At 42.7% G+C, this 26523-nt stretch overlaps 2 protein-coding genes across 10 annotated transcripts; both read left to right on the forward strand.

Annotated features, from left to right (window-relative positions):
* The first annotated feature begins 1984 nt into the window (after positions 1-1984).
* Positions 1985-16103, forward strand: LOC4334834 (replication protein A 70 kDa DNA-binding subunit B-like). 9 transcript variants are annotated; one of them, XM_015775833.3, is made up of 15 exons: positions 1985-2270; positions 2407-2488; positions 5531-5717; positions 12881-13024; positions 13103-13376; positions 13491-13587; positions 13850-13977; positions 14072-14153; positions 14297-14408; positions 14506-14657; positions 14777-15212; positions 15302-15355; positions 15436-15506; positions 15587-15672; positions 15763-16103. In XM_015775833.3, coding segments are annotated over exons 1-15 (2076 nt in total). In that variant the 5' UTR covers positions 1985-2101; the 3' UTR covers positions 15765-16103. The 9 variants fall into 9 exon arrangements, 6 of the variants coding, with proteins under 6 accessions (XP_015631319.1, XP_015631321.1, XP_066164330.1 ...); XM_066308233.1 differs by lacking the exon at positions 5531-5717 and adding an exon at positions 6489-8357 and having other exon boundaries at positions 1987-2181; XM_066308234.1 differs by having other exon boundaries at positions 2111-2181.
* Positions 16104-22958: 6855 nt separating this feature from the next.
* On the forward strand, positions 22959-24694 carry LOC4334835 (S-norcoclaurine synthase 1). Its single transcript, XM_015772409.3, has one exon. The coding sequence runs from the start codon at positions 23280-23282 to the stop codon at positions 24366-24368; it is 1089 nt and encodes a 362-aa protein (XP_015627895.1). The 5' UTR covers positions 22959-23279; the 3' UTR covers positions 24369-24694.
* Positions 24695-26523: the final 1829 nt, after the last annotated feature.

The raw sequence follows: 26523 nt of genomic DNA on the forward strand, positions 1-26523 counted from the left end.
ACAAAAAAATGGCATCCATTTCATTCTGGCGGTGAATATGAAATTGGCAATAACATGACCATAAAGCGAAGACCATCAAGCCAAACTGTCCATAAAAGTTTGTTTCTCTACACCCTGGAACCCACTAAAACAGCGCCTGGTTGGATAACTATAAATCTGATGAAAATTCACAAAATCCAGAAGAATTGCAGGGCTGTGCCGGCCGGTATCTCAATTTGGGACTCATCGGGTTCTTGAGAAAATTATTAAGGTACTGACTGACTGACTCATGGAGCTAGCTGCTGCTACACTAATAAGGGCATGTTTGAGGGAGCTTTAGATTCTAAGAAACAGCTGTTTGGTAGCCAGCTTCTGAGAATCTGGAAAAGCTCTGAAACCCAGCTTCTCCAGCTTCTGGCTCCTTAGTTCATTTTTCAGAATCTGTAACTACAGATTCTCAGAAGCTGTGGACTGTTTGGGGGAGCTTCTAGCAAGCTGCAGCTAGGAGAACTCCCCCAAACAAGACCTAAAACTAATCGAATACTACTACCCACTTAGAAAAAGAAAAAAAAACTAATACTACTACAGGAGTACATTTGTGCCACAGGATCCTCAGGAGAATATATAGCCACTAGTTATGGTCTTTCGAAAGGCATCATCGTTACTATCTCTCGTCAGCTTCCAACTAGAGTAACTAAAGTAACTGTATGTATATTTGCATCTTGTGTGACTGCATGTATTTGTTCGGCTATTCTCTTGATGACACATGAACATGCCAGGAAAGTTTCTTAGCCTTTCAGCCGCTCTGTATTTCATCACTCATACCAGTGGCACTCCTAACTCCTCATGTCAAATCGGAGTAAAAACTGAGGCAGGAGGGAAAAAAGACAAATCGAATCACAAGGATTTCATCATCGATCAGTGCCAGATAATAGTACCGCATGAGATTCTTTCAAAAATCTCGTTGAAACTGCAATGGACGTTGTTGTTACTCAATCTCGTACAAACTTATTTGTCTCCGTTAACCTCTACACTCTAAAAGAATACTCGACCAGAAAAAACATGGCTTATCCTAAAGGCATTTTGGTCCACAAACTAACTCTGTCGGTCCGTTGTGGTGGTTGATATATATGAATTTTTCTCTCTAATTTATAGATATTATCTGAAACCGGTCAAATAAAAGATGTACGAACGGTGTAAAATTAAGGGTTGGTGGAGATAGCATATCATCTTGCGAATCAAGCATACACACAAACACTTCATTTGATAGGCTCAATCTCACAATCACTATATGCATATATAATATCATAAAGGAAGAGGAATCTACATATCACTAGCTGCAAATTCTGGCGAATGCATGCTTCACTTATATGTTCAAATGAATTAAGCTAGCTAGCTAACGACGGATTAATTCATCTTTATCGATCGAATGTTCGTTTATGCCCATCTTTGAGCCAAAAGCTGGAGATAGTTGCTGTTTAATATCGTTCCTTTAGATATACCTTACAAATATAGATATATTGTTAGGCATAAAGGAAGGTTTGACGAAGTTTAGCCACAATATATATGTATTTTGCTCAGATGAAATGGATCCTGGCCGGCCGTGTACATACGTCATAGGCCATGCCAAATTCGTACGTGATTTGCTAATAATCTTTTTTTTTCAGTATACTAAATACTAAATTTCTTAAAGGTGCTAGATTTGCCGGCTTCCCAGCGATTTGGACAGACGGCAGCCAATACGGTGTGCACACGTTGATTTTTAATAGGTGATCTGGTGGTTAGGCAGGTTAGTGGTTGTATGGCCCAAATGCCTCTCTAGCCCAACACGGCCTGTTCCTGCCCATCGCCAGTCCGGTTTGCCGGCCTTGTGCGCTCGTCGTTTCCCTGTGCGCTCATCTGTCGGTGGGTCTGCCATTCAGCTCGCGACGCGTGTGCTTCCTGTATGCTGGGCCCGGTTAGCATTGGCCGAGCCGCTATCTTCCTCAGCTCCTCCGCTTTGGTCGTGAATCGGTGCCACCGCGTGTCGGCCATCGGCGAGGCTCTAGCGCTCAGAGTCGCTGGGCCGCTCCTCTCTCTATCCGCCCCTGTCTCGACTCTCGAGCTATGATGGTGGACTGCTATGGCGTACAGCGGTGACGGGATTGGCTGCTGCTCACTGCTCCACTACGCGGAGAGCCCCATGACCATGGCCAGGCGATGGTTTGTCCATTTCCCTCCCTTTCTTCTACAGAGAGCGCTAGTTCTATTCTTTCTTGCTCTTCCTCAGCTCATCTTTTTTTCTCCGCACGGTATCGTCGTTGATCGTATCCTCCCTTGTGCTATGTTGTTTTCCTCCTACGCCTTGCTCTAGATTGCGCCGTTGTGGTTCGAGGGTTCTTTCGATCATGCGTGTGCCCACTGATTTTTGGGTTTTCTGCTTTCTAGGCTGCACTGCTGGATTGGGGATTCTCTGTTGGCGTTTTCACTTGGGGGAGGGAGTTGCCTCCCTCGTCTACTGCTCGCAAAGGTATTTTGTGCTCTCTCGTGCACTGGTTACCACCTTTTATTCGGTGTGTATGCGATGAGGTGATTTTATCGGCGAGATATCTGCTTTGTTGATTTCTGATCCTTATTTTGCCCCCTTCAATTAACAGGAAACAGTTCCTTCACATATTTATGTTAATTCGCTGATTCCTTCATATATTTGTGTTAATTCGTTTTTTTTCATCCTGCTAAGTTACATTCTTTCATAGGTTGCCTCTGTTTCCTTTCGTTTCTGATCTCTATAGATCAGTTTGTTCAGTCGCTGGGATGCCTGTTCGGTTGATTCCATATATGTGGGGTTTCTTTTTTTCCCCTTTAGATTCGACAATAGAGAGATCATGCGAAGTGCTTCTTTGCATCCCACCTCTGTATGACAAATTCTGAATTCATTAGCACATATACATAGCACCGAGAATAAATTTGAAAGGTGGCTAGGAGAAAAGAAAATTAATCCCCAAGGAAAATGGTGTGGTAAAGCATGCCAAGAAGTTAGCTTTGTGCACTAGGAATCACAAGAGATGTTCTTGCACTCGTGAAGAAGGAGTGTGATAGCCCCCCTCCTTTGTTTTCCTTTTTTAGAGCATGGTTCAGTATTCCTGTAGAGTAAAGGTCCTACAAAGTAGGAAGAAGCCTTGGCCCTTGGGAGGGTCAAATAACATTTACTTATGCCATCCAAAGTTTAGAGAAAAAAATGTGAAACGCTTAGTTGTAAAGATTTGGGCCTGTCCTGTTACTGAAAGCTGAATGGCCAAAAACCGACCAGTTATATTGCAGCTTGAGCCAAAGCTTTCTTGGGAATGTAGTTTGTTTGTATTGTAACCACTTCTTAGGTACATAAATCGGATAAAAATTTTTATGCCTGCTTAATACACATCCATTGGTGATAAGCTGCTCTTCTGTATTTAGGATGTTTTTTGCTCACTTATGTTGCCCCGTGGTTCTTTGGTTTTGCGGCCATGGTCTTCTTCCTCTGTCAGACCTTATGCCATGGTGTGTTTCGGGCAAACTCTCGATGTCATTATGTCTTTCGTCTTTTGTGTTTGTTTTTAACACATCTTTAGGTGTATCTATGTTTGAACCTGCCTCCTGGATTTGTTCTTCATGGTTTCCCACCCTGTGTCCATGGGATATATCGTGCTCTATGCCAGTATTTAGACATTACTTATCTGTATCTGTGTTTTGTTCCATGTTTCTGTGGTGGTTCATGCCTCTCTCGTTTATGATTTGTTTTTACATTGCATGCCCATTCATATGTATCTGCAATGTGTCTGTGTTTTGTTGGCTTCTTTTCTTGCTGTACAGCTGCCGCATGGAGTGGTCGAGATCCCTATGCATCTGCCCGCGGAAGCGTGCATATGGTACTTGCTGATCTTATTATAGTTGCATGTGGTGTTCTCATAGCCAGCGAGGCTATTAGCGCACATTTTCCCTGTTGTTCACTAATTCATAGTTTTGAACGTCAATAGATGAGTCGTCCTCATGTTATGCTGCCAATGAGCGATCAGTGCTCGCGGCAAGCTCATCATGTCCCATAGGTACATATGCTCGGTATCCTCAGAGTTAGCGAGCTCATCACCATGTTTATTGATTGTTCTTTTTTGCTGATTCACAATTTTGTTCGGCGATAGATGAACCATCCTCATCCTGTGCTTGTGATGAACGCCCAATGTTCACAGGTGGTTCATCGTTCTCAATAGGTATGTACGCTCGAAGTGATCATCGCTATCTCATTGTATAGTTCCATTCCTCACCCATTGCATATTTGTTCTCTCATATTTCACTACAATTGTTCTCTCGTTGCGACGTTGTATGCTCGGAGCATATATTCATATGCTTATGTTCATGTGTTTGCTCATTCATTCGTGCCAGCACAAATTTATTTTGTTTCCATTTTCTCATTCTGCCTCCTCATCTGAGTGTTCCACAGGGAGTCATGGGCCTTCCCTCATTCATCCTACCCACTCTGCCAGTTAGTTCCATGTTGCTATTTGTTTTGTTGTTCGGCTACCTATAACCTTTTTCTTTCTTGCTATTGATTGCCATGCCTATTTATGTTGTCCATAGGAGACCATTTCTGTCCAATAGTACCATCACGTATTGCTCGGGTTAACCGGGAAAAACGGCGGGCAGCTAGGAAAGCATGTGTCATTGTACGCAAAGGTTGTTCACCTGCTTATCTAAACCCTTCTTTGCGGTCAACTAGGTGGATCCTCTTATTGCTTTCCTTTCTCTTTGTTTCTTATTTGCTATTTCCGTTGCCCCGTTCTTGTTCTGTTTGCACAGAGGCTATCATGTATTCACCGTCAGTGAGGTTCTCATATTCTATACCAAAGGACTACATGGAGATTCTTAAAGGTGATAACTTAGTGCCAACCTTCCTTCGCTCTACTTTTCTCACTGTTTTTGGACTCTATATCTACCGTTGGACAAATATATCCATGCTCCCTTGCTTATGAGTTGCCCCATTCTTGCAGCTACGTACCCAGAACGTTCTTACTATGGTGGTCCTGATTATCAATGCAATCATTGTGGTGCGCTTTTTTGGTACCAAGAAAGAGTCGTTAGCCAGAGTTCGCATAGGGCTAAGAGGATTGCATACAATTTGTGTTGCCGTGGTGGGAAGATCTCCTTACCTGTGCATAGGCCTTTCCCTCCTATCCTACAATCATTGCTTCGTTTTGATGGCGGCGCCCGTTCCAGCTCTTTCATGCGACTCATCAGGCAGTATAATTCATTATTTGCATTCACATAACTTGGAGCTAACATTGACATGAGCATAAACACTGGTCATGGCCCTTATGTCTTCCGTATCAATGGTGTCGTGCATCATAGAATAGGTTCTTTGCTTCCTGCTCCTGGACGGCGCCCGGAGTACGCACAGCTATACATATATGACACCACCAATGAGCTGCAAAACAGACTTAATATTTTTGACCATGCTGACAGTGCTGCAGATGTCCCTGACCCTGCTATTGTACAAGAGCTTATCTCTATGCTTGACCAATGCAATCCTCTTGTGCAACAGTTCCGGATTGCTCGAGACAAGCTGCTCTCTCCAAGTGCTCCTGAAATTGCTATCAAACTCATTGGGTCAGGTCATTCTCAGGGTGATCGTTACTGCCTTCCCACTGCTTCTAAGTTGGCTGCGCTCATTGTTCCTGGTACATCTTCTGAGATATCGAAGTTTGATGTCGTTGTGCAGAAGCATTCAGGTGAATTGAGTCAGCTTTCTCCCATTCATCCAGCTCTTATGTCACTGCAGTACCCACTTCTCTTCCCATATGGTGATGTTGGTTTTCGTGCTGGCATTAAGCTTAGAGAGGTAGATGATCAGCCGCCTGCGAGTCGTGATGAGGCGTCCATGCTTGAATATTATCGGTATGAGTGCCACTACCGAAAGGATGAGCCCAACCTATTTACTTGTTGTGGTAGACTTTCTGATCAGCTCGCTGTTAATGCTTTCTCATGTATCGAGACATCTCGCCTCAACTTCCATACTCTGAGCCAGAAGAACCTTCGCTCTGAAACACATTAAGGTATATCTGATGCTGTTGGTAGGGGAGACACTAATGGAAAAGATGTTGGTATAAAGGTAATTCTGCCATCAAGTTTCATTGGAGGAAGGCGATACATGGTGCAAAATTACCATGATTCAATGGCGTTGTGCGGTGCCTACGGTCCTCCTCACATATTTTCAACTTTCACATGTAATCCTAAATGGCCAGAAATTGCTCAGGCGATTCGTTTTGAGCTAGGCCAGAAACCAAATGATAGAAGTGATATGGTCACACGTGTTTACCATATGAAGCTAGATGAGTACATTACATATATTAAGAATGGACAGGCATTCGGTCCAATACAAGCTGGTAAGTTCCATATCTCATTGATTATAGCTATCCAGTCTTTATACACATCTCTTTACCACCACATGTATTGCTTCTGCTAGCTGTTCATATCTTTTTTCTTGCTGTTTTATTTTCCAGTTGTATACACTGTCGAGTTCCAAAAAAGGGGATTGCCGCATTCTCATACATTAACATGGCTCATGGGTCAATCTGGAGATCCTTCACCTGCATTCATTGATAGCCTTATAAGTGCTGAGATACCAGATATAGGCACTGATAAATTTGGGTTTGGTCTTGTTGATGAATTCATGATACATGGCCCATGTGGTGAGCACAATCCACATTCTCCTTGCATGAAAGATGGTAGGTGCTCAAAGGGGTATCCAAAACAATTCTGTGATGTGACTTCCATAGATGATGATGGCTATCCTATCTATCGATGACGCAACAATGGTCGCTATGTGGTAAAGAATGGAGTTAAGCTGGATAATCGGTGGGTTGTCCCTTATAATCTAGCTCTTCTCAAGAAATTTCAAGGTCATATCAATGTGGAATGGTGCAATAAAACGTACCTTATCAAGTACCTTTTTAAGTATGTAAATAAAGGAAGTGATTGTACTGCGTTTGCTTTCAAGCAGAAGGATTTAGAGGAGGCAGACACTAGCAGCGCCAACAATGGTGGGATAGATGAGGTTATGCAGTACATCAAGTCTAGATATCTATCAACTTGTGAATCATACTGGAGATTATATGGGTTTGAGATACATGGAAGAACTCCTTCTGTTGAGCGGCTTGTTGTGCACATGCCCAATATGCAGTTTGTGATATACCATGAAGAGGTTGACCTTGAAGAGGTTATAGAAGACCCTGATTCTTCCAGAACTATGCTTACTGAATGGTTTGTTGCTAATCAACGACACATCTTTGCCAGGGATCTCACATACTGTGAGTTTCCCTCCAAGTTTAACTGGGACTCCGACAAAAAAGTCTGGACAAAACGTAAAAGAGGAACCAAAATAGGGAGGTTAAGGCATATTCATCCAAGTGCTGGGGAGCCATTCTACCTTAGAATGTTGCTGATGGTAGCTCGAGGTTGCATGACTTTTGAAGATGTCAGGACATACCAAGGTGTGACATATAGCACCTATCGTGAAGCTTGCCAGGCACGTGGTCTTATTGGTGATGATGCTGAATGGGTTCATCTCTTTGAAGAGGCAGTTATCTGGGCTACTGCATACCAACTCAGGAACCTATTCATGACTGTTCTAGCACATTGTGATGTAGGTGATGTTAGGGTTTTGTTTGATAAATACTGGAAGTATATGGCAGATGATTTTGCTTACAAGCTAACCAAAGCTCTTGGAGTACAGCGTAGAGCTATTCCGGATGTTATGTTACAGAACACCTTGCTCAAAGAATTGGATGGCATTTTCTCAAATAATGGCTTATTAATCTCATCATTCGATCTCCCGACACCAGCTGAATGTTCGGATACCAGTGCAGGAAATAGGCTTATTTTAGAAGAGCTTAGTTTCAACCAAGACAGCCTCCATGAAGAGTCTATGTCCATGTATGCCAGCTTGAATGATGACCAGAAGAAGATATATGACAAGGTCTTTGACAGGCTAGCTCATAAGGAAAAATGTATTTTCTTTATATCTAGACATGGTGGAACAGAAAAGACATTCTTGTGGAATGCTATTATGGCAAGGCTGAGGTCAAGAGGCGAGATCGTTCTTGCAGTTGCTTCTTCTGGAGTCGCAGCTCTGCTCATGCCTGGTGGAAGGACAGCTCATTCACGCTTTCGAATACCTATAGATATACATGATCAGTCCATGTGTGGTGTTCGTAGAGGTACAATACTTGGAGATCTTATTAAGAAGGCATCATTGATTATATGGGATGAGGTGCCTATGACAAACAAGCTATGCTTCGAGGTGCTGGATAGAACTCTTCGGGATATTCAGTCCACTGATGATGCAAGTAATGCGCATAAGCCATTTGGAGGTAAAGCAATTTTGCTTGGTGGTGATTTTAGGCAGGTCTTGCCAGTGATTCAGCAAGGTACAAGAGCTGATGTGGTGCCTGCTTCCTTGGTTAAATCTGCATTGTGGAACCATGTTGAAGTCTTACACCTCACCATTAACATGAGGCTACATAATCCATCGCTCTCGCAGCAAGCCAAGGATGAGCTAGCAGAGTTCGCTAAATGGGTTCTTGACATTGGTGAGGGACGTGTTCCAATGGATAGACGACAGGGTGAGGTTGAAAAGACATTGTCACGCCCAGAAATTCCCGAATAGAATTCCAAGCAGAATGTGCATTAAAATCCCCGTCCAGGACCGGCCGGGGTACACAAACGACAATGTTGACATTCAGATCCACGTCTTACAAACATCATAAAAGTCTTACATAAATGCAGCGGAAAAACGAAAGACAACAGGAGCTAAGCCTTGACTAGAACTGCAGCGGGAACACCACTCCACAGGCATCCTCAACGGCACGGACGAAGCCTACTCCTCGGAGAAACCTCCATCTGACACATACTCATACTCTGGGGTTGGGAAAAATAGAGCAAGACTGAGTACTACCCACTGTACTCAGCAAGTCATACCGGAATAGGGGTATGATGCAGGGAATTATCAAAGGAGAGCTAGAGTGGTTCATTTGCATAAAGCGAGTATTTATAAACAGAAGTTTAAAGAAGAAAACAGTCGTAATAATTAATCAATATTAATCATCCACTGTCCAACGCTATACCACGTTGCGACAGGCCCAACCATCCACCTATACTATCTAATTTCAAAAGACTAAACTAGGGTGAGTCTAATCACGGTGAATCTGGTTGACCGCCCATAACCGCGGGCACGGCTATTCGAATAGTTTTACTCTGATCAGAGGTGTACAATTGTACCCACAAGACAGCCCCACGACACGTTTCCGTGCGCCGACATGCCACCACGACATACCGGAAAGAGGCCGTGATAGGACCCTTCGCATAACCCCCTCTAGCCAAGCACACCACACCTCAGGTTTCACCCCCGTCCCCAGCGGGCGATGGGCAGTCCCCTCTCGTGCCTAGGTGAATCCGGAAGCCGCATAGGCCGTCGCAGGGCCCATCCAAACTCCATCACGCCCACCCTTGCCTGGATGCGTCAGCTAGAGAAAAGCTACACTACAAGCCCAGCCGTTGCCCACGCTGGCTTGTGGTAAGCACGATAAATTCTTCCAGGGTTTCCCGCGAACCGGTCCTTAATTGCTATGGGTGCGACAAGCAAAACCATGCACCCACAGCCCACCATGTGATTCATTTTAATTAACCAACACCAAAGCGGTGGTACTAAACCAACATTATCATATGAACCTACAGTCTATATTTTAAATGAGATTTCCCCATTGTGTGCTAGTTGAACTAAGCATGGCTAAGCAACTCCTAGTCCAACGTCTATTCATGTTATAACCCGAGCTAACAAAGGAGCAGGGTACCAAAATAGCATGGCTGTAACAATAGGTAAACATCCCATAGTAACATTATAAAACGATGCAGTATTTGAAGAAAAACAATAGAGCATTTGCAATATAGGATCAACATGTTCAAGTGACAGGCATGACTTGCCTTGCTCTGCAGCTGGAGGAACCTCGGCGACTATCTCGAAGTACACCGGAGCGTCGGAAGAACCGGAATCTAGGCGACATACAAAGCAAACAATACAAACAGGCTATAAGACTACTGAAACAGAGAACAAAACCATTTTTAGTGGATTCTACGCATTTTTCTTGATTTACTGAGACTTGAATGGGCTTAAACGGAGCTCGGATGAATTAGTTATGAATTTTAGAAGATTCACTGTGTTTATTACTATAACAAAAAGTCCTTAAATCATTTATTGCGCAATAATTCCCAGGGCTGACGTCATCAAGGGGGGGCGCCGACATGCGGGGCCCACCGGTCAGCGGCTCGGGAGAGAGGGAAAAGGGGCGCCGGCACGCGGGCCCCACTCGGCAGCGGCTCAAGGGGGGCACGGCTGGCAAGCGGGCCCCACGGCCCCAGCTCCACGGGCCGATGTACCGGCCAGGCCCGGCATCAAGCCGACCAGCCGGCCATGGCAAAGCGGCGGCGCGCGCATGCGACCGCCGGCGACGGCAAACGGCGGCACGGACGGCAGGCGGCGGCGCGAGCGGCGACGACCGAACGCGACGGCGAGCGCACGAAGAGGGCGGCGGCGCACGGGAAAAAAAGGGAAGGAAAGGAAGGGGAGGGAGACCTCACCGGAGGGGCGGCAACGGCCGGCGGTGGAAAACGAGGGAGGCGGCGAAGACCGGCGATGCCGAGGTGCGGACAAGCGACGGCGACACCTAGGGAAAAAGAGAGGAGGAATTAAGACAGAGGGAAACCCTCACGGCGACCATCCACGCCGGCCGGAGTCGGAGGGGAGAGAGAACTAACTGGCGACACGAGGGAGATGGGGTTTCGGTGGGATTCCGGCGACGCAAAGCGGCGGCCGGGAAAGGTCTTGCGGCGGCGAAGCTAGGGGTGGCGGTGGCTTAGCGCGGCGACGGCTCTAGCGGCGGCAGCACACGGCCGGAGTGCGGCGGCGGGCGGCGGCGCAAGCGGCGGCGGCGCGAGCTCGGTAGGGGGCACGGGATGGAGCGGTGAGAGCGGAAAACGAGAGAGAAGGGCATGGGGAGCATTTTATAGGTGGAGGGGGAGGCGGACGTGGCCGGGAGGCGCCCCGATTTCGCCGGCGACGTGGGGGAGGAGAGAGAGAAGGTGGGGGGCGATTCAAAATCGAATCCCGCCCCTCTCGTGCGCAGGCGCGGCCGGAAGACGCGGGGAGAGGGGGCGGCGACGTGGCGTGGGCACGGGCGACGCGGCGTGGGGCGCGGGGAAAGCGGAGGAGTGGGTGCGGCGATGGCGGTTGCGAGGTAGGAGACGGGCCCGACAGGTAGGGCCCACCTGTCGGCGTCCCGGGTGGGAGGAGGTAGGCGGCCGGCCCAGCGGAGGGGAGAGGAGGAAGGAGAATGGGCCGGCGGCCCACTCGAAAAGAAAAGGGGGAAAAAGAAAAAGAAAAAGGAAGAAAAGGATTTTCCCTGGAATTAAAATATTGCTTGCTCAATTTTAATTGGTTAAAATTATTTCTAGGGCTCTGAAAATTCACTAAAAATCTTGTTAGCGAATTTCGACATGTAGAACTCAAAAGTTCCACATGTCAGTTCCGATTATTATTTGCATTAATTTATTAAGGTTTACTCTTGCTTTACACAAGTATTCTCTTGAGACCATTTATAACTTCAATTTAGGCTTGGGAAAGAACTTTGGGGTGTGACAGACATAGATACAGATACCTGAGGAATTGTTGCTTACTCCACATGGTGACAAGATTACAGCTATAATTGATGCTGTCTACCCAGATTTTCAGACCAACTATGACTGCATCCCATATCTTGCTCAGCGCGCAATAGTCTGTCTAGTAAATGCAGTTGTTGATGAGGTTAATGATATGATGCTTGCCAAAGTACCTGGAGAAGCAAAGGACTATCTTAGCAGCGACACTATTGCAAATACACTTGAGAAAGCTGCGGATTTTGATCTGTTGTATCCCATAGAATTTCTAAACTCGATATCCATAAACAACTTCCCGGAACATCACATATCCCTGAAAATTGGTTCAGCAGTTGTCCTACTTCGCAACATCAACCAATCACTTGGCCTTTGCAATGGGACAAGATTACTGGTTACTCGACTTGGTGATTTTATTTTTGAGGGCAAAATCATGACTGGGACAAATATTGGCCAGCTGGTCTGTATTCCACGGATTGTCCTAAGTGGAAATAGTCCGAAGTGGCCTTTCACGCTCCAGCGCAGGCAATTTCCTATCAGACTATGTTATGCAATGATAATAAACAAATGCCAAGGGCAGACATTAGGAAATGTTGGTGTATACCTCAAGAACCCTATCTTCACACATGGATAGCTATATGTTGCTGTTTCGCGAGCTACATCAAAGGAAGGACTCAAGTTATTGATAGAAGATGATGATGGAAATCCTTGTTCCACCACCAAGAACATCGTCTACAACGAAATATTATCGTTGCTGTAGATTAGTTTTATTGTGGCTATCTCTGCAGCACTGTGATGGCTCTTTTGTGAAGCTCTTTGTTCTGTGATCCCATTTGTCGGTGCAGCTTTCCTATTTTGTTGTTCCCTTTTGTTTAGCCTTTACTGCCAGCTTGTGTTCGTATATGTGTTGTTCCTGTTTGATCACTTGCTTGTTCCAGTGCCTTTCATGCGTGCTTATCGATTCTTCTTTCTTAATTTCCATATTTCTCTCTTGTTACTATCAGCTGCTTTTAGACATGATTTATTAAAATGCCCTGCACTGAAAATAATTCTCAGCTCCAAAACTAAAAAACTTATATGCTCCACCATAGTCCCTTCAGCAATTACAGCTTTGCGCCTTCATATCATGCAGAACATTGTTTGTATAATTCCCCTCTAACCTGCATGATGTGTTTTCTATGCCCTGCAGATGGATTACAGTCTCCTAAAGGATGTCACACAGGAATCACACCGTTGGCGCGTACGAGTGCGGGCAACCCGCTTCTCGGAGTTCACCACAGCTAATGAGCCTGACAAGATTTTGCGCCTTGATTTAGTCCTGCTTGATGAGCAGGCATAGCACCGAGTACATGCTTTCTTTCTCTGCACACTATTTGCCTCCGCACCCTCTTACATATTGAAACATCAACAGGGCGACATGATGGATGCGCAAATCCCAGGACGCCGCGTTGTTCAATTCAAGCCTTTGCTAAAGGAAGGCGCTGTGTATTACATCAAATACTTCGAAGTCGCCGAGGCACGCCCCCAGTATAGGCCTGTTGATCGACTGTTGATGGCAAAGTTCACTGCTCACACAACCGTTACAGAAGATACTGGACCACCATCCACGTTCCCATCTTATGCCTGCAAAATTCTTTCTTTTGATGAACTCAGAGCTCGGGCTTACAAGAAAGATATTATTTCAGGTAAGTCTCCTTGGCCCAGATCAATCTATATTATTGCTTATTAATCTTCTCCATTTCTAGCTTGCTGCCCTCATTTACTCATATACAGTTTTCCTCCCTCATATTCCCATGTAGATGCTATAGGCATAATGACAGCCATCGGGCCAGTGCAGACTGTTTCTTATGCAGGTGTTATGAAAGCTGTGCTTAATGACCATATAACCAATGGAAGGTATGTGCGTATCGATACGTTACCTATTCCAAACATATTTCTGTTCTGGGTGAGTGAAAGCTACCATCCAAAATGAGCAACCTATGCACGGATAGATCATTATTGCTTTTTTCATGTGCATCATCGATTTCTTGGAAACATATATGTTTCTCCTTTTTTTTCTAGACGAACATTCTCTGGCATCTTGATTAGTAGCAAATATGGATGGTTAAAAAGTCATCTGCATTATTTTCCACTTCTTAGTTCTTTTATGTGCTTGCAGAGAAACTGTCGTCGTGGCGTTATGGGGTCCCCATGCTACACAATTCCACGCTGAAAACTTGCAGCAGCAAGCAGACAATGGACATGTTGTCATGTTATTTGTTGGTTTAACTGTTAAATTTCGAGACCGTAAGAAATAAATTCCTGTTCTATTATCCCTCCTATCTCATTTGCATATTTTCACTGTTCTAACTCACATGATGTGTTCTTTCGTCTTTGACAGGCCAGCTAGCCCTACAGGGTAGCACTGTCTGTAGATGGTATCCTAACGCACCAATCCAGGAAACAATCTCCCTCATAAGCAGGTGCCACTTAGCTCTGCTCTTTTCATACACATAGACATCCTTCTACTTTATTCAACATATTTTTTCGCTACCTTATGTGTCATGTAGATCAATGCTTTTCCCTAACCTACAAACCAGAGCACTAACTTCTTTCACATTTGAAGCCTTCACGGTAACCCACAGGTGGTCAGGATGATAGAGGCTAACTTCGGTCAAAAGGAAGCTATAAATGTCAAAGTTTCTGATATTTGTGACCTTAATCCCCATGAGGCCTTGGTAATATAACCTACCTCAGCGCTACTAGTGATCATTATTTCCATCATATGTTATTAGCGCCATCCTTTACTTGTTCCATTTTTCGCATGTCAACCAGGGCAATAGCTATGTTGTCAATATAATCATCAGGGACTTGGTTCCTGCTGAGCCTTGGTGGTATATAGCATGCAGCACCTATAAGAGAGGCACAGCTAGAGAAGGAAACGCATATAAATGCCCGAGATGCAGCACTGATGCAATAGAAACAAGGTGCTCTTATCATATGCACACATGTAGCTTTTCTCAAGTATTTTACATGATAAACCAATCTATATGCTACAATTCAATCCATGTGTATTGAGAACTGTCTGAACTGCCTTCTATAATAGGTACAGAGTAGTTATCATGGGTATCGATCCATCGGATTTGGCAAACGATCAAGCCAAAGCTGCTGAGTTTACCTTCTTTGGAGAAATCGGTGAACAATTGATTGGCAGGCCTGTTCTTAACCTGGTTGCATCTGTTCATGGAGCACGAGATATAGTACCACCAGAGATCAAAGCAATTTTTGGCAGACAATATGTCATTAGAACTAGTGTGTCACGTGGCTCATTGCAAAGAAATCGGGTATCCTACCAGGTGGATTCCCTTATGCTACCCCACCCAGATCCAAGCCATGCAATTTGTCTACCCAGCCATGATACTTGCATGGGCTCTTCTGGACATGGCTCAACATCAGCTAATGCAGTTGAACCACATGCCATCGTTTTGTCTTCTACTCAATCTATGCCACCTTCTACGCCGTTTGTGCTTCCAGATACAAAGGTATAATCTAATTGTGTTGTCTTATAAGGATATGTGACCTGTTACATCTAAGTTACCATAATTTCTTAGATTATATCCTTTTTGTATAGGACACAAGGGACAGCCATGGTGATCAGCATGAGGCAACACCACCTACTCCACAGGCTAGCAATATATTTTATACTCACATCAATTATATGCATATGTCTTTGTCAGACCTTCCTAACCATTAATACTTTATCAGGTCATAGCTATAGCACATCTAGATAAAAAACGTAAATCTTCTATGGCTGATGAGAATCTTGGCCATGGAGGGTTAGTGCCAATGGAAAATTTCATGTTTTACTTTGATTTCTTCTCTTTTTCCTCATGACTCAAACAACTTCCATTTGTAGCTCATCTCCTGATGAACATGATCGTCGCAAGCCTTCTGTTGTGCACACACTGTTCGTAGACAAGCTGCCACCAGAGCTGCCAAAATGTGACCAACTATACTCAAGCAACTATGTATTTCTTGCCTCCTCATTTGTTATAGCAAAAATGTGACTCTGCTTTACATTCTTCGTTTCAGGACTTGAGCCTCCCATGTGATATCCCCAGAGCGAAGTGACCTTTTGCACCTGGCATGGCAACGCGCATACTTCTCTCCCTGATTGAAGCAAAGCTAAAATACTTTGGTCAATCTATTTTGCAGTGCCAACATAGAAAAGAGAAATGTTCTTTTGCGCAAGCCATTAGACCAATCGATATTAGTTTTACCTGTTACGGGCTCACTACCCCTAATAGCTAGCCAAATGATAAATGAATTAGTATCAGCAATGTTTGGTGTCTGTAATATATGCACGTTCTAACAAATATCACTGCAAGTGATAAGACATAGTCTTATTAATAGTACTATATCTATTCCGCTTATACTACTTCCTTCCTGAGCAATCTGCTTACATTTGTGCCATAGAATCACCACTTCTGTTGTTTCTTATATATGAAACCATTGTACCTACGCATGTCTATCCAGGTGGTTGCAGACCATGTATCGATTATCTTATACCGGATAGTTGTTCTCCAGCATACACTGTCCTATTAGAGGTAAAAAAAAAAAGCTGTTGCATAGGCTGCAGACATAGATTTCTTCTTTTTTTTTTCCCTTTTTATGTGCAGAGCATCCGACCAGGCGCAATTCTTCTCAGCAATGCTTTTCATCAGTGCAGACATCCAAACCATTTCAGAACACCAGAACATTCACATCTGTACATCAGTCAATCGTGCTATAACGCTACTCCAGTATTACCGCATACCCACACAAGCATAACTAATAATCATACATAAACACGATAGATTTTAGCTAGCCGCTTAAATTACCATTACATTACAAACTGCATATGTCTTTCTATATAGACATGAATACATAACCAACATATAGCATATATACATATTGTTTCATCCATCCAGGCCCAGCTATACACAACATTTGCTATATAACACACACTTATTACAATTAGCCACAACAACCCTACCAATAACTTACTGCTAATAAGAACAGTCACAACCCCTATTCTTTTTTGTCAGCTTCATTCCCAAAAGCAATCCATACAGATGTTCTTACAGGCACCTATCAGTAGCACTGCTAAGGTTAGCCAACCCTTCATCCATTTTAGATTCAGCATATTCACCAAGACGATGCACATCATATAGCACTCCAACCTCACGATGATTAAGATCATCAGCACCAGGGCCTCCTAAAGCAAAGGAACATGTATCATTACATATTTGATTCACAAAAGCCAATGAATCTAAAGCTCTATCCCAACCAATTTCTAGCAAACGAGCCTTCTTTGCAAGACTATTACGTTCCTTCCTGACTCTCCCAAGAGCTCTCTTCAGTCGGAACACCTTAGCGTGATAGCGATTCATATCAAGCCAGTTCGTATCTTCGATCTCCACTCTGCACTCTTTCTTGATAACAGCAATTAGTGCATGTGCGGCACTTTCTTCCGCATCACATGGCCTTATAGCTGGGATGCCATGTGCACGAACAAGAAATGGCTCTTCACCTCCTCTTACACCATAAACAGATGCCTCAGCAGAGCCAACATACCCATCAGTGACAGCATGACAATTATAACGTGCCTCATTAGCGCCTATGCTTCTAAGGATCTCAGACAACAACATTTTCGACCTGATGTGCACAAGGTGGCGTTGTTCTGTTATACCATAACAAAAACAGAGTCAATAAGAATAGCAGCATCATAGGTCCATCCCCTTTCCTTTCCCCTTATTCCTAAAATTTCCCTACACAGGTACATATAAATATAACCATCTCTTTTTACCAGATCACCAAATGAAATAACAGGCATTCAAATCCCTACCACATCAATCATCTGTATTTTTTTAAAAGAGACATGACCTATTCTAGAGAGCTCAAATAGATTGAGGTCATCGTTCAATTAACAGCCTACACAGCCACCTTGCAAACTGTAAAATACTATTGGCCATTCTATAGGCTTCCAAGCCAAGACAGATTAACTTAAAAATAATCGTGCCACTAAAAAAACACCCATCCCCATTTCCATTATATCGAGCAGATTAAAGACCGAGCCAAACTATCACCACAAATTAGTAAAGAGCACACCTCAATCCACAGGGTTAATCGCTGTATATGCATACATACCTTGCACAGGTTCGTCCATGCTAGCTAAATGTCCTTTGGCTAAACCGCTAAGATCAGCAGCGCCGCCGCCGCATCGATTCAGCGTTAAAAAAACAGCCAGCACTCCTACATATATACCAGCCCCAACAAAACATATGCAATGACAGCACAACACGTTGCCCTAGGACATCCATCCTTAGCTAAAAAAGGCCTTGCATCCTGAAGCCCACCAGCAGCCCACTATTTATACTCTTGCACACCTTTAAGAGCCCAACGTCAAACATAAGCACAAAAGCCTATAGCTCCTTGATATGTTAGCCCGATCAGCCCACGATAACAACAGAGAGATCCAATGCTTACTGCTGCACGACCTAAATAGCCAACTAAATACGACCTAAACAGCCAACTTAAAAAGCCGTTTTCCATCAATTGTTACATCGGTACTGATCAAATAACACGAATCGGTTATAAACCGCGCGGCGCAGCGCGCGAACCCGCTCTAGTATATATAGCAATGCAACATATAATAGCACTGACATCGAGTTGGAGATGAAGATGAACATTTTTATAAAAAAAACTCAACACATGACGATTGATTTAGCTAGTTAGCACTCTAATTTTAATGCCTCTGCATTGCAAGTTTTGTTGGAACCATTTCTTTTCATGTGTAAACAGTGTACTATCAAGAAGGGATGAATTGGCGTGGTGAAAAATAAAGAAATTAACTTCAATCCGGCTCGTTATTTACTGATGAGAGTTTTGCGGACAAATATGCGCGCTCTTCTCTTAAGTCTGAACGTTTCTGTTTAAAAGGAGAGGCGAAAATTACAAACAAACGAATGGATTATTAACACTTTATAGGGTCCCTTTGAAATGAAGGATTGCCATAGAAATTTTGGAGGATTCAGTTTTCTATGAAATTTTTAAGTATGGAATCATTTAATTCATAGGAAATGGTAAGAAATGTTTCGGAGGATGGTGTGTGTGTGTATCTTAATTAATTTCATATATATAAATAAGAAGACGTCATATCTGTTGGAAACTTTTCTCTTCTTCCTTTTGTTTTCTGTGATGCTATCGGAAGGCTCCCCTTCTCTCTCTTATCTTTTTCGTTTATGTAGGATTAGGATAAGAGAAACATGCCGTTCCAATTAATTTCTATGTTTTTTTTTATTTTTGTGTTTTCATATACAACATTTCAAAGAGCGTTAAGTTTATCAAAACATGCTTCGGTAGAGATCGAATGCTACATAATTCACATAAGTAGTCATCTAGTCTGATTCATCACTATACTAGCTTAGATAGCTGTTGAAAATTAAAGAGCATATATAGAAGAGAATGGCGCTATTCCTAGTAGGTAGGTAGCTGTGCTGTCTAGTGATATAGAGTACTTCATCCGTTCCATAAAAAATCAACCTAGTATTAGATGTAACATATTATAGTTAGTATTAGATGTAACATATTATAGTACTACGAATCTGAATATAACTTTGTCCAGAATAATGTATCATATCTAATTCTATATTTGTTTTTTTATGAAAGGAGTATGTATTTGCTTCATTTCTTGATTTGTATTTTTTTCGTTCCAAAATAGTTTAATCTAGGATTGTTATCCATGCACAATGAAGTTGGATAAATTTTCATATAGATTCGTTATATTAAAATAGGTCATATCATATTCTACATTGAGTTATACAGGAACGGAAAAAGTACTGTCATATGGTAGCCGCTAACGAAGATATATTTTCGTTGGTATCTGACTTAAGCCGGCTGTCATAGTGACTGGACCCAGCGAAAACATATTTTGGCCCAAAAAAACCCATTTCCGTTCCTTGTTGTGTGCCCGGCCAGCCTCTCGATGCGATGCATACATAGTTTTATTTTCTTCTCTTTGTTTATTAACCGAGCGTACCCCTCACATTATTGGATCTCCAACAATAATTGGTACTACTGACATTCATATATATGCTAATATATAAAGCTATTTGCATTTAATTTAATTATATGACTAGCTAGTGCTACGACATTCTGATTCATGAATACATAACTGCAATTAGCGCAGACAAATTTAGGTAATTAATATATCCTAATTGGATATATCTAAGCTATAAAAACAGCCGGCCATCCCGTCCATGCAACACTGACTACTGACTAGCTATAGCAGCAGCACTACTGTTCTTCATAATTCCAAGGTAATTAAGCTAGCAAGCAAGCAACAGAGATCGATCGATCGATCGATCAATGGCGGCGTCGTGGAGCGAGAGTGAAAACGCGAGGTTCGAGCAGGCGCTGGCGACGTACGACAGCGACAATCCCAACCGGTGGGAGCTCATCGCCACGGCGGTCGGCGGCGGCAAGACGGCCGACGACGTCAGGCGCCACTACGACCACCTCCAACACGACGTCACCACCATCGACGACGACCACTCCCACGCCGCCGGCGAAGCCCTCCCCAACGGCAACAACAACAATAATACTAACAAGTACCGATACATACCTCACTTCCTTCCTTCCTTCCTTCTTAATTCTATTTATTCATTCAAATATATATACTCCTGTATAGAGTAATTTCCTAGCTAATTATTATTAACATATATGCATATACGTAGATTGATTTATTAATTATCGATGGATTATATATGTTTGCAGAGGAAACCGAAACCAGGCATGATCGATCGATCGACGACGGCCGGTGATGGTGCACGCAATTGCTTAAGCTTTCATGGTTAAATATTTTTTTTCACATAAAAGTAAAAAAAAAAACATGATCGATCGATGCGGACCTTATATTGATCCATGCATATTGGCCTAAATATATATGTATGAGCCAATGTTGCATCTGGCCACGTACCTGCGCCAATATTGGAGTATTTGGTATTTATACGGTACGTATGACAACTTTGTGCTTGCATCTCCATCAATATATTATTACTAGTGGAGAATAAATTTATGTGTATTCAGAGGGTGTGTTTGGATAATAGGAAATAGGGGGTGGGATTGAGATTGGGAAATGAATGAAGCATTAGGATTAAATAAAAGAGTGAGAATGAATGGTTAGGATTGAAAGATGCCTTTTGGTGGGTTGGAAATCATTTCCATTTCCTATTAGCCAAACATTGCTAGAGTGTGATGCATGCTTTACCACCTAAACATTATATGCAGCTAACGGGCGATTGATCGCTGCCAGCGATCGTTTTTTTTTCCTTTTCCTCTTTTAGTAAGTTTATACACCTAAAGTTTGTAGATCGAATGTTTATAAGTCAAATGTTTATATACCCGATTCAAATTCAAATTCAAATTCAAATATTTTATATTTTTATCTTTTAGTAAATTTATACACCTAAAGTTTACACATCTAAAGTTTATCCACCTAAAGTTTGTAGAGCGAATATTTATAAATCAAAAGTTTATATACCCGATTCAAATTCAAATTCGGATTCAAATATTTTATATATAAAATATTTCTATACACAAAGTTTATGCGTGCAAAGTTTACGGTATAAAGTTTATGCATATGAATAAGAGTATTAGATTTTTTTCGAATTTTCTTTTACTATTTTTTTAAAAAAAATATAATGTAATATAAAAGTAAAAAAGAGATATGAAAGAAGAGTATTAGGGGCAAAGGACGGGTGATCGCTAGGAGGAGAGGGAAGCGATCACCCGCCCACTAGCAATACCCTCATCTTTATTCTCACTTCCCCTCGACCAATATATCTCCATGCAAATGAGTAGATCTAATGGGCGAGTGTTCACATAGCTTGGGTGCGCCAAACATGTTCGGTCTAGCCCACATGGGTCCAACCCATCACGAGACATTATCCCAAAAGTTTATGCATAGAAATTTTATTCATTTCAGAACTTTGTTTGAATTCACCGGATTCACTATGATTGGCCTATAAATGCAGCCATAGAAGCAAGTTGTCGATAAGCTCATTATTATTAATAGAAATCTGTAAGATTTCATCCCCAAGTTTCATTCGAATGCCATATAACAATCCCGTTATTATTAGTAGAAATTTTAGGCCATAAAACATGTTATGTTACTCTCAGGCTCCCACTAAGTCAACCAGAAATAAACTTATCGACTAATAAAAATAACATAGACGAGGTGAAGGACTGGAAGTGGCCCCCACAAGCACGTCTAGTAGAAGCTAATGTGGATGGTGAAAACAGAGCAAAGAGCAAATTGTTTATGGACCGATCCGCTCCGAGTTTGACTAAAGTAAAGATATGGTAAGCGTTAGCATCCGACCACAGATCTAGGATTTACCAAGGGCTGTGAGTGTAAACGGGGTGTGTCCGGGTGTGCAGTGTGCTCGGGAGCGAAAAGGAACATGATCGTGTATACAGGTTTGAGCCTTTCGAAGGATAATACTTACTCATGTTCTTGGTCGGTATCAAAGAAGTTTGTATAAATTACCAGGTGCCCTCAGGCTAGTCTAGGAAGCCGGATGTTTTTGCCAATGACATATGGCATATTACCAAAATCCCACGGTCGAATATCCGATTTCTTATGTGGGTCATTCAAGAAAGGGCTATTTGGAAGAAAAGATGTACCATCACCCGATACATGTATCATCATGTTCCATTCAAATGGCTTATCTATTATTTTTAACTTGAAGACTCTATCGTGAGTTTGGGAGCCTATCTGTCGGCTTCTTTTTGTTCTATATTGTTTATGTGAGCAATTCAACTGTGTAAATTTTTAATACCTCATGGTACCTTCTCAAGAAACATAAAATTGCTCTGTTTATGTATGTATGTTTTATACGATAATTTTGATCCATTCTTAAGCCGTATCTGTTTTGACTCTGTATCATTTCCGTCATCCGCATTGATACCAAAATTGAACCCGCTAAAAGATTGTTGTGTAGGATATCATATGAGCTCTTTATGTCCGAATCCACTTTATTTGCATAATTGCATCGCGTCACTGGATCTAGGAGCTTCGGCAAGAAGATGTCATGATTATACGGAAAACGGCTCAAAAAATACATCCGTCCTAAAAAAAATTAATTTTTCATCAATGCCAAAAAAACCAATATAAAACAAAAAGATTAAAACACCCTCACTTTATGAAATCCTAATACTATTATCAGATTTGCTAGACAACTGCATTTATCCACTACTTTTACCAACTTCAATCATTTGCAACTTGTTTTGAGAGACAAACAGGAGAGACAAAAATGATCTTATTCATTCAGAGACCATAAAGCAGTAAGAGATGATTTATAAGATAAGGATTAAGAGAAGTTAGGGAGTGCATTTTTAAGACGGATTCGTCCGACGTTTATGTGAGGGTGACCAGCTAGCTGATAGCTGAGTCAATTTGTGTGACTTAATTTGCGACCACGTAGCAGTATATGTATAGTATTAGTATAGCCCCGAAGTTAGTTGAAGACCTCTTGGAGTAGAGATCGAGGAAGAAGAAATAATCAATGGAGTGTTGGGAGAAGAAGCCAAGGAATCTGGGTGGCTCGCTGCCGGTGCCCAACGTGCAAGACCTCGCCGCCCGCCCGGACCACCTCACGCCCACCCTCCTCCGCCGCTATCTTCGCCCGCACCACCTGTCCCTGCCCGCCGACGACCACCATGCCATGGCTATGATACCTGTCGTTGACTTTGCCAGGCTCATCGATCACCATGAGGAGGCCGCCAAGCTGAGGCACGCCTGCGAGGAGTGGGGTTTCTTCCAGGTGATCAACCACGGAATCGCCGACGAGACGGTGGAGGAGATGAAGCGCGACGTCATGGCCTTCTTCAACCTCCCGCTGGCCGACAAGGCGGCGTTCGCGCAGCAGCCGGAATGGATCGAGGGCTACGGCCAGGCGTTCGTCACGTCGGAGGACCAGACGCTGGACTGGTCCGACCTCTACTTCCTCACCACGCAGCCGCCCAGCTACCGCGATCTCCGCTTCTGGCCACCGGAGACATCCTCCACCTTCCGCCGCTCCATGGACCGCTACTCCCTCGAGACGCAGCGGGTGGCCACCGAGCTCCTCCGAGCCATGGCGCGCAACCTGGGCCTGCGCGACGCCGACAAGATGACAAGGCTCGCCGCGGCGCAGTCCATGCGGATGAACTACTACCCGCCATGCCCGGCCAAGGAGAGGGACAGGGTCCTGGGCGTGTCGCCGCACTCGGACGCCGTGGGGCTGACGCTGCTGCTGCAGGTGAGCCCGGTGAAGGGGCTGCAGATCAGGAGGGGCGACGACTGGATCCCCGTCGACCCCATCCCCGGCGCACTGGTGGCGAACGTCGGCGACGTGGTCGAGATGGTGACGAACGGCAGGTACAAGAGCATCGAGCACCGGGTGGTGGTGGACGCGGCGCAGGAGCGGGTGTCCGTGGCGGCGTTCCACAACGCCACGTTCGGGTCGACGTACGGACCACTGGAGGAGATGGTGGGAGGCGGCGAGGCGCGCTACCGGAGCATCAGCGTGGAGGACTACGTCAGGCTCGTCGTCTCCAGCAAGCTCCAGGGCAAGAACATCTTGGACGCTGTCAAGATTATTACTACGACTTAATTTCTCATCTTATCATGCCTGCTGATTAATCAATCAATCAATCTCCCTGGTTGGTTGGTTGCTGCCGAGTAAACTATTCATGCCACTTCAATTATTAGTAGGTAAAAAGGATCTATCATGCATACTACTTTCCGTTTTTATTGGAGTAAGGTTTATATAGGAGTACCTTTGAATAAACAAACAAATCTCGTCTACTTTGATGTAAAGGTTTGTTGTATATGAGGTTTGCTTCATTGTACGCTACAGTTGCCTGAGTATACGGCTAATGTACATGTGTCTTGCTACATAAACAATTAGTAATTACAAGGTACACAAGCTTTAGCAAAGATGTGTGTAAATCATATCATGCGTGCTCATCCATCGATCAAACAATCCCTCCATATATCACTGGCCGGGTGCCGGGTAAATTTTCCATGCCACTTCAATTAGGTAGAAAGGATCTATCATACTTTCTGTTTGTACTGAACTGGGTCCCTACTTTGAATAAACAAAAAACCTCGATCGTGTACTTTGATGTAATAAAGATATTGATGGGCCGGGTTGCTATGGGAGTATCTATATATCTTTCAAAAGATTTTTATGATCGTATCATACAGATTTTTAATCTTTAGAGTAAAAGACAAAAAGTAACTAAAAAACATCATAATGGACATTAATATTACCATATCTTTAAAGAAAAAGACCAAATCCATTATAAATTTCAAAACTTACATGTAAAGATTCAAAAATTACACTGTAACATACAAAAGTTACAATATAAGTTTTATAAATTACACTGTAACTTACAAGAAAATACACTGTAAATTTAAGTGAGAAAATCGAGTGAGAGATAAGAAAGAAATCTTTCGAGTGATATATAGCAAAATCACGCTACAGTTCATTTTTTCTTTTACACCAGATTACGCTACAGTTTGCCAAACGTTTAGGGAGAATAGCCAATATGTTCCCTAAAGTTTTGCTCTTGGATCATTTTAGTTCTTAATATTTTATAGTGTTCAAACAAGTCATATCACGTGGTTTAACATAGCACTTGGTGCCACCAAAATCACCACATAGACATGCCATATCACCCTCAATTTACCTATATAATAGAAACATAAACATAAGGAAATGAAAACATTGAGTTGGACTACAGGAAGCAAATCTCTACTATTATAAAAATTGAAGATGTTTTTGCCGGTATTTTGGTATGTCATTCGTGTATGAGTCGGTTTTAAGTTTGTTTGCTTTTGGAAATATATATCCGTATTTGAGTCGGTTTTTAAGATTGTTCACTTTTGGTAATACAGAAGGAATCATATAAGAATTCTATTTAAAAAACTCAAATGCTAAGCTGAGATGATCGGACTCCTAACTGCAACTCATGATTTTCTAAAAAAAATATATATCCAAGGGAACTCCAATAGTGAATTTCATCTTAACTAAACCATATAATAATAATAAGATTAAAATAAACTTCACCCGTTGTAACGCACGGGCATTTTTTCTTATATGATTAAAAAATTAAAAATTATATAACTCTAAATTTGCCATTACTTTATATAGCAATACGTCATATTCTATCTTCATGGTATTCTCAGACTAGAAACTTTCGGCCCGTCATTCTCATATTTTCGAAGAATTTCTCTTTTCAATTGAATCGAAAATGTTCTCTAGCAAATTATCAAATTTTAAAAGTGTTTTTCAGCCGTGATATGTTTTTGTGATGTTTATCATTTTAGCAAAATTTTCCTTGTTTTTAGGTTGACCATCTGTTTTATGATAAGAATTACCAAATTTTGGTACATGAATATGTTTAGTTTGTAACCAATGTTTAGCAACATCAAAATTTAATAGGATTGGCGAAGTGGGCATAGCTCAACCCATTAAGTTACTAATGGTGGAACAAACCCATCCAAGTTCGAATTCTATACGGACATGGGTACTCGTATTTACGATTATTTATTTATCACATATATAGTAGACGACGTACCCGTCGACAACGATACGCTCATGGTAGCTTCATCAATCTTAAGAAATACCGAGACGTTCGTGGTGGCTTAGCCAATCTTAAGATATGTCATTACAGTTTCTTGGAGGTGATCATAGAGGTAGGATGTGTGTTTGTGCGTTCTTAGATATGAGTGTGCGCGTGTTATGAGCATATATGTTTGTA

The sequence above is a fragment of the Oryza sativa genome, chromosome 3 (genome assembly GCF_034140825.1).
Source record: "Oryza sativa Japonica Group chromosome 3, ASM3414082v1".
In the NCBI taxonomy this organism is placed as follows: Eukaryota; Viridiplantae; Streptophyta; class Magnoliopsida; order Poales; family Poaceae; genus Oryza; species Oryza sativa.